This window comes from Hibiscus syriacus, unplaced genomic scaffold, assembly GCF_006381635.1.
Source record: "Hibiscus syriacus cultivar Baekdansim isolate YM2019G1 unplaced genomic scaffold, ASM638163v2 tig00004779_pilon, whole genome shotgun sequence".
Lineage (NCBI taxonomy): Eukaryota > Viridiplantae > Streptophyta > Magnoliopsida > Malvales > Malvaceae > Hibiscus > Hibiscus syriacus.
Window position 1 is genome coordinate 1,258,279 of NW_024062030.1, and position 8,351 is coordinate 1,266,629.

General features: G+C 36.5%; 1 protein-coding gene and 1 pseudogene across 1 annotated transcript; one reads left to right on the forward strand and one right to left on the reverse strand.

The window, feature by feature from the left end:
• The first annotated feature begins 321 nt into the window (after nt 1-321).
• LOC120198752 (protein COFACTOR ASSEMBLY OF COMPLEX C SUBUNIT B CCB1, chloroplastic-like) lies at nt 322-1,434 on the forward strand. The gene is made up of 4 exons (XM_039200036.1): nt 322-700; nt 773-897; nt 994-1,146; nt 1,239-1,434. The coding sequence occupies exons 1-4, from the start codon at nt 356-358 to the stop codon at nt 1,423-1,425; spliced, it is 810 nt and encodes a 269-aa protein (XP_039055967.1). The 5' UTR covers nt 322-355; the 3' UTR covers nt 1,426-1,434.
• A 199-nt stretch (nt 1,435-1,633) lies between these two features.
• On the reverse strand, nt 1,634-6,096 carry LOC120198751 (annotated as a pseudogene).
• Between the last annotated feature and the right edge of the window lie 2,255 nt (nt 6,097-8,351).

An 8,351-nucleotide genomic window follows, 5' to 3' on the forward strand; every position in this document is an offset into this window, starting at 1 on the left:
CTTTTCGCTTGTCATTTAAAAAATATTGATGATGTTAATATATTATTATAAGATAATATCATATTATTTTTATTAAAAAAAATATTACGTTAATAATTTTATTTTAACAAGTGATTAAAATAAAATAAAAATATAATTTCATATATGATTTTAAAAATAATAATTAAGTGATCAAAATAAAATTGTAGAAATAATTAGATGACTAAATTACCTTACTTTTATATGGTTTGATGTAGGAACAAAAGGTTAAATCTGGGCCATTCAAGTGTGTGACCATTACATCACACAAGGCTGGGCAAAAATAAACTGGTTAAACCCAAGTGGCTGATATTTCCACTGTGTTTCTGGGAAGATAATGGCAACAAAGACACTATCCCCCCATCCACAGCCTCTCTACTCTTTCCCTTTCCCTTCCAAATTCAGAACCAACCACCTTCACCACCCATGGCCGCCACGAGTTTCAACCCCTTTAACGCTCCACAGACACCGTGTGGCTGCCCGACTCTCCTTGCACCAAACCATCGTCTCATCTTCTGCTCTTACGGACAATCTTCAACATTACCTGCAAAACCCAGATTCCATGTTTTTTCTTGCAGACACAGCGGGTTACTCCTTGTCTAGCTACTACACTTCTCTTGGTCTCTTTGTCATCTCTGTTCCTGGACTTTGGTCCCTGATCAAGCGCTCTGTGAAATCAAAGGTAGCTTGAATTGCCACAAGTTTCTGTTTTCTTTATTGGTTGAGTTCTGTGTTGAGCATATACTGGTTTCAGATAGTGCAGAAGACATTCATAGGGGAAGGAGCTGAGGAGAAGGCACCAAATCAAGTTGCTGCTGAGATTTTATCTTTCTTCACTCGCAACAATTTTGTGGTCACCGATAGGGGTGAGACTATCACGTAAGTTTTACCAGTAACACCACTGATTCATCCTCTTGGATAAAAGAAATAATCTTCTTTTAAGAAGCAATCAACAGAGCTTTTGATTTTTTCAAGGTTCGAGGGAATGATGGTTCCAAGCAGAGGACAGGCAGCATTGTTGACATTCTGCACCTGCATCAGCCTTGCAAGTGTTGCCCTTGTGCTCACCATCACATTTCCAGATGTGGGGAACAACTGGTTCTTGATCACTGTTCTAAGTCCATTGGCGTAAGCACAAATGCTCACCCTCCACTTTTCTTTTTGTTGGAATTGTAGTTTGAAGTTAATACTTTCCATCTTATCATGAGGAATGAATGTAGAGGAGCTTATTACTGGAAGAGGGCATCAAGGAAGGAGCAGATTAAAGTTAAGATGCTGGTTGCCGACGATGGGACCGTGTCCGAGGTTGTTGTTCAAGGAGATGATCAGCAAGTAGATCAAATGAGAAAAGAACTCAAGCTTAGTGAAAAAGGCATGGTATATGTGAAGGGCTTGTTCGAGAGATGACAATAGATATACACTTCCTCTATATGCATGTTTTAGGCTTATGGGAATAGACTTTGTCATCTGTGTTTTCTGCCCTGCAAATTTTGTTTTCTGTTGTCTACTGCAAATGTTAATGCTAGAAACGTTCAATAACACAGTGGAACGCCATTATTTTACACTCAGAAATCAAAATAATTATAGAACAGCATCCTTTTATAGTGAATAATCAAAGTCTAAAGAGTATCGATATTCAATTCTCCGGAAAATCCGGGAAAATTATTCAAAGTTAAGAGAAATATCAACTGGCGGCAGTTGCAATTATCCCAGTTACAAAAACAATACTAATGCCCTGAAAGTCCAGGGCAGCAGAAGCAAAAATCTGCAACAAACCTTCGGCATTATCTAATAAAATTAAAAAACTTGCTGATATCTCAGAGCGAACATATAATGTTATTATCAACCGATCAGCAACTTGTTCTCCTCCAAGAAACTGTAAGTGGGCACTTCCAGGTTGTAGGGTGCTGGACCCTTGCGAATCCTGCCAGAGACATCATAATGAGAACCATGGCAAGGGCAGAACCATCCGCCATAATCACCAGCATTTGGCAAGGGAATGCAACCCAGATGCGTGCAGACCCCGACAACAATTAACCACTCCGGATTCTTAACCCTTGCTGCATCCTCTTGTGGATCACGAAGAGACCCTACATCAACACTGTTTGCCACCTTGATATCCTCCTCAGTTCGGCGTCTGATGAAGACCGGCTTTCCACGCCACTTAACAGTTACAGTGCTGCCAGGTTCGATGCTGGAGAGATCAACCTCAAGAGAAGCCATCGCAAGAACATCCTTACTAGCTGACATGCTCAGCACAAACTTGAGGATAAGCAGGCGGATAAGAGATGCATACACAAACCTACCACCTGTCAGGACAAAGTAGGCAAATGCCCGCTTGCTAGGGTCACCTGGAGGAAAACGTTCGTGGTTGTATTCATCATAAACTATTTTAGAACTGGGGTTCTTAATAGCTGCCACTGTTGGTGGAACATCAGGAATTACACTGCTTTCGCTTCTTGGGGTGAGGGACTCGGAAGCAAAACCTAAAGAAAACATTACAAGTCATATCTTTAGGGAATAAGCCCAAAATGAGAAGACAAAAAAACCTTTTCAGCATTCCAGTATTTGATTTTCAGGATAGGAAGAATATTGTATAGCAAATATCATGTCATGGCTGTTGAATTGGAAATGTAAAGGATTGTTCCATACAAGTACAACCACTATTTGGGTAAAAAAACCTAGCATCGAGCCTCCATTTCAAGGCTGTGTAAATATTGGTTTTCAAAAGGGAAAAAAGTGGTTTCACTTCTCAATACCCATTCATAAGACATGATTAGAACCAATTTCAGAAAGTATTTTTATGACTTAAAACAAAATAAGAAAAAGCTAGCCATTGAGATCATGCATTATTCTAGTACATTGGAACAATGCTCTAAGAGAGGTCTCTCTCGCATAACTGCTAAAGATCACTACAGCAGATGAATCCTCCATTGCTCAAAGGCATGTAAAGCCGATTGAGTATACTCACTCTTAATGAATATCATATGTAGTATAAGAAAGTGAACAAACCATAGCTACCAAATTAGATCACCAAAGACACCTTCCAATCTTTTTGTTTTTGTCACAGGTGCCTTTCCCCAGGCCCAAACATCAATTTTTTTCCTTCAAAAGAGGGGGTGTCTAATTAACTAAATCTATAACCTTTAAAATCATATTCTGATCCAAGTGTACTACATTTTAGCTAATTTGGGAGTTTTGCTAAATTCTATAAGAGATGCAAGTAACTTTGATTATTCCACAACCAAATCAATATGATAAACACAAGTAAGAAACACTAGTCAAAACAGTGCAAAATAAAGTCTCAAAGTTCATCAGTTAGAATTTGAATATGGATTAGGTATTATAATGAAAACCTCGAATAGTATTTGTTATGACCACCATAGAAGGATCAAAAACTGAAACAAGTGGAGAAACTGATAGGCAAAAGGAAACCCTAAGCTCTGATGGAGAATTAGATAGGCAGAAGGAAACCCTAAATAAGTACAGGAAGACAGCTTTCAATCTCCTTTTTTTGTAACATAAGCACGTTTCACCAAAAATCAATTCCCTTTTCACCTTAAAAAAGGGTGTCTTAAGTCAAAATCTATAACATTTAAGACCATATTTTGATCCAAATGTACTATATACTAAATTCATTAAGAGATGCAAGTAACTTTGATTATTCACATATCCAAATCAATAACATAGACAAAAGTAAGAAACAAAAATTCAAAGCGATGGGGTTTTTACTGTTAGATCAGCTGTTAATCTATGTTCATCGGAGACTTTGGGATTGGATGAGGTACTTTTCTGGAAGAAGTTTATTTGGAGAGGCCTACTGCCTCCAAGAGTAGAGTGTTTTCTTTGGCAGATCGCTCATGGGAAGCTGGCTGTTAGGACTGAACTTGTCAAAAGAGGTGTTCAGGGAATTGAAGATGTATTATGTCCCCTATGCAAGATGTCGGATGAGTCTCCCTCTCATTTGTTTTTCTCTTGTTCGGTGGTGTGGTCCCTTTGGAATAAGTTTTTAAGTTATTGGAGGATTTGTTCTGTTTTACCAGCGGATGCTAAAAGTTTCTTTCTAGCTTGGGATGGATTAAAGTCAAACTCTTTGATGTGGCCTTTTATTCCAGGGTCGTTCTTTGGACCACTTGGAAAATGAGGAATTTCGTGGTGTTTGAAGGGGAAAGCTTGATATGGCAGAATTCTTCTTTTTAGCTAGATTTAGGCTTGCTTCTTGGTTCTTAGCAAAGTATAAAGAAGTTCCTATCCCTAAGGACTCACTCATTTCCGATCCTTCTCTTGGGGACTTAGTTTCTATACACTCGAGTAAGATTACTTCCTCTTTGCCTTGGTCTCCTCCTCCGTTAGGTTTTGTTAAATTAAATGTCGATGCTGCCACTACATGGGATTGGAAGAAAAGCGGACTAGGAGGTGTTTTAAAAGATTCATCAGGTTCTACTATAGCCTATTTCAAGGAAACTGCTGGTCCGGGACCTCCTACGTTGATGGAGTTAAAGGCTATTCTTATGGGGTTGTCTTTCTTTGCATCCCATCGAGAGAGGATCAAGGACCGTCTGATTATAGAGAGTGATAGTAAGGTCGCTGTGGATTGGATAAAGGGGGTTGAATTATGTCTTGTTGTATATGCCTTCTTGATTAAAGATATTGTTCATAGGCTTAAGGCCTTTGAAGGTGTTGTTTAGATGGAATAGGACAGCCAATTTAGAGGCTGATGCCTTAGCTAAAGAAGGAATAGGCTGAGTTAAGTTGTTGATGGTTGTTTAGAGTTGTTTCTTCTTTTTCTGTGTTTTGTTAGGGGGTTAATATTGTTGTTTCGCTGTTTCTGTGTTTTTAGTTTGGATGTTCTATGGGTGTTTTCAGCTTATTTGGTTCTGTTGGGGTGTTTTCTTGGTTGTATTTTGTGTGTATCTTATGTAATTTTCTGTTTCAATAAAATCCTAAGGCACTCTTTTCCTCCTTCCGCTGATTAAGGAGCTTCCCTACCAGCTCCATTAATCAAGAAGGGGGTTTTTAATGAGGCTTGAAATTCTTATCAAAAAAAAAATTCAAAGCGATGCAAATAAAGCAGGAACTAGTCTAAAAAGTTCATCAGTTAGAATGTGAATATATCTTAATTAGCAAAATCTATAACATTTAATACCATATTTTGATCCAAATGTACTATATACTAAATTCATTAAGAGATGCAAGTAACTTTGATTATTCACTTACCCAAATCAATAACATAAACAAAAGTAAGAAACAAAAATTCAAAGCGATGCAAATAAAGCAGGTACTAGTCTAAAAAGTTCATCAGTTAGAATGTGAATATGAACATGGTATCAAAACAAAAACCTAACCGATTATAGTATTTGTTATGACTACCGTAGAAGGATGGAAAACTGGAACGACAAAGAGAAAATTGATAGGAAAAAGGAAATCCTAAGCTCTGGAGAGAAGAAGAAAATGAGGAGTGAAAGACACCTTTCTATCTTTTTTCTGTTGGTCACCATAGGAGCCTTACCCCAAACATCAAATTCATTTTTCACCCAAGAAAACGGGTGCCTAACTAAATCTGTAACCTTTCAGACCACATCTTAATCCAATCGTACTATGTTCAACTAATTTGAGCGTTTCCCCAAATTCCATAAGAGATGTAAGCAACTTTGATTATTCACATAAACAAAAGTAAAAAACAGAAAATCAAATGATGCAAGATAAAACGTGTACTAGTCTTAAAGTTCATCAGTAAGAATTCGAATATTAATAGCGTATGTCAGTATCATAACAACCTAACCAATAATTGTATTGTTATGAACCGCCATAGAAGGGCAAAAAAATAAACCAAACAGAACAATTATTGATGATAGGCAAAAGGAATCCCTAACCTCTTGTGGGAAGAAGTAAGTGAGAAGAGAGAGAAAGAGGAGGTTGATCTGAGACCATCCGAAGAATCGGCGCCGTCAGCGAAAGGACGATCGGCGATTGCGGAGGTGGCCTGTTGAGGCCTCCATGCAGAAGGACGAGAGGCGAGCCTCCTCGTTGCTGCCCTCAGCATCTTCAATTCGATTGGATTCACAGCGAGCGAGCGAGAGAGAGAGAGAGAGCTTTCTTTCTTATTTTATTTTTCTTGCCTTGAAGATTCTTCCTATTAGCTAGGACAGGGAGACGCAGAGCTTCATATACTACAGTTAATTGCTCATAAGATCCCCAAACTAAGTCATTAATTCTACATACTCACTAAAATTTAAAACATTCTATATAAATCCTCAAATTATAACTATCATCTAATTATAACCTTCTCATTAATCTAGCATTAACATTATTGATATGTGTTAACATCTAATGGATAATTAAATATTTAATTGATTTATAATTAGTACACCTTTACCCGTTGTATTAAACCCTTTTTAAATTAAATATTTAATGAAATCAGATATTTTGTGTACGTGTCACATATCGTTAAATGTTTTTGACGATTTTATCTAAAATCTTAAACTTTAGGGTATAATACAAATAGTCTACGATTATAAGATATTATTTTATTGAATCTTTTAAATATTAAGAATTATAAAATGATTTATCGACTATTAATTTGTTACAAATTATAAAACAAATTATATAAACATACTCAAATCAAAGGCAAAAATTGAATAAATTCATTATATCAAAAAATAGATTACAAGTTTGAGAAATCATTAAAACCTTGGAGAACACCATATAGGTATAGTTAGTGTGAGAACACTATATATATATATAATATGTTTGTGTTTCATTTTGCACTCTCACTTTTTATTTTTTTATGTATCACTGACCTTTTTAAGTTGAGAAAAAAGTGTAGAAAGATATTCATTCCGGTTTAACTAGATGATTATAACTAGGGACGTGTATAAGGGCGTTTTTTTTTTCGAAAAATCACATTTTTCAAGTAATATTCTCGATCATACATCGTTCAGACTATATTTCCTGATCTAACACCTTTTGCAGAAAGGCGTACCCCTGCAGAGCGGTTTATGCTTATTTGGTGTCATGTAGGGTAAGGTGTGCCCCCTGCAGCGTGCCTTATGCTGCCACGCACCTTATTAATATCCACCTACCCCGACTCTTTACACCCCAATCCCTCCATATAAACTCACATCCTCAATCACTTTAATCACACCAAATTCTCTCAATTCCTCTCAACTTCTCTCAAATACTCTTAGGTGGTGTCGCTGAAATGTTTATGAGGGAATTGTAATATGTGAAGGAATTGGATTTTGTAGGAATTGAAATCCAATTCCATATTCTGTTTGGTTCGCAGACATGTCAGATGAATTGATTTCAGTAATGTAAAATGACAAAATTGCCCTTCTTATTTTTTTGCTTTATTTTAGTTTATTTTACACTTACATGTAAATATATATAAAAATTTAAAAATATTAAATTTTCATATTGATGATTTTCATTTCAATAAATTATAAAAATCATGCTAATAAACATTAAAGTTAAATCAACGCAATCAAAATATGTTAATACGTTACCAAAAGATAGCAATATTTCGATACATTCCAATCGGAGTATGTTAATTAGTTACCAAAAATATACCAAAACTTTTTTATTCAATATATGAATTAGAAACTCGACCCGACACGACTCAAAATAATAATAAAAAAAAATTATTCAATAAAAACATTGACTTAATTGAAAAATATATATAGAGGGGTATTATTATAATTATTCCTAAATACTTAAGGTAAAATTATATATTTTTTTCGGGTCGGTCCGGTGTTTTTCACCATAAACCCGACCTGACCCGAATATCACACTTAAAAAAGCCCAACCGAATATCACACTTAAAAACCCGACCCGACTCGAACAAAAAAAGTTTCATCCGACCCAACCCGAATATGTGAATTAGAAATCCGACCCGACCCGACCCGAAATAATAAAAATTATTTTTATTTAATAAAAACAGTGACTTAATCCGACCCGACCCGAATTATATATTTTTCAGGTCGGTCGAGTTTTTTTCACCCTAAACTCGAACCCTACCCTACCCGACCCGACCCGAATATCACACTTAAAAAAATCTGACCGACTTGACCCGAATCACACTTAAAAACCCGACGACCCGAACAAAATAAGTTTCATCCGACCCCCGAATATATGAAGAAATCCAACCCGACCCGAAATAAAAAAAATATTTAATAAAAACAGTGACTTAATCCGACCCGACCTGAATTATATATTTTCGGGTCGGTCCGGTTTTTTTCACTCTAAATCCAACCCGACCCGACCTGAATATCACACTTAAGGTAGCGTTTGGTGGAATCCCTTGGAATTGGTGGGAATTGGAATCCAATTCCACC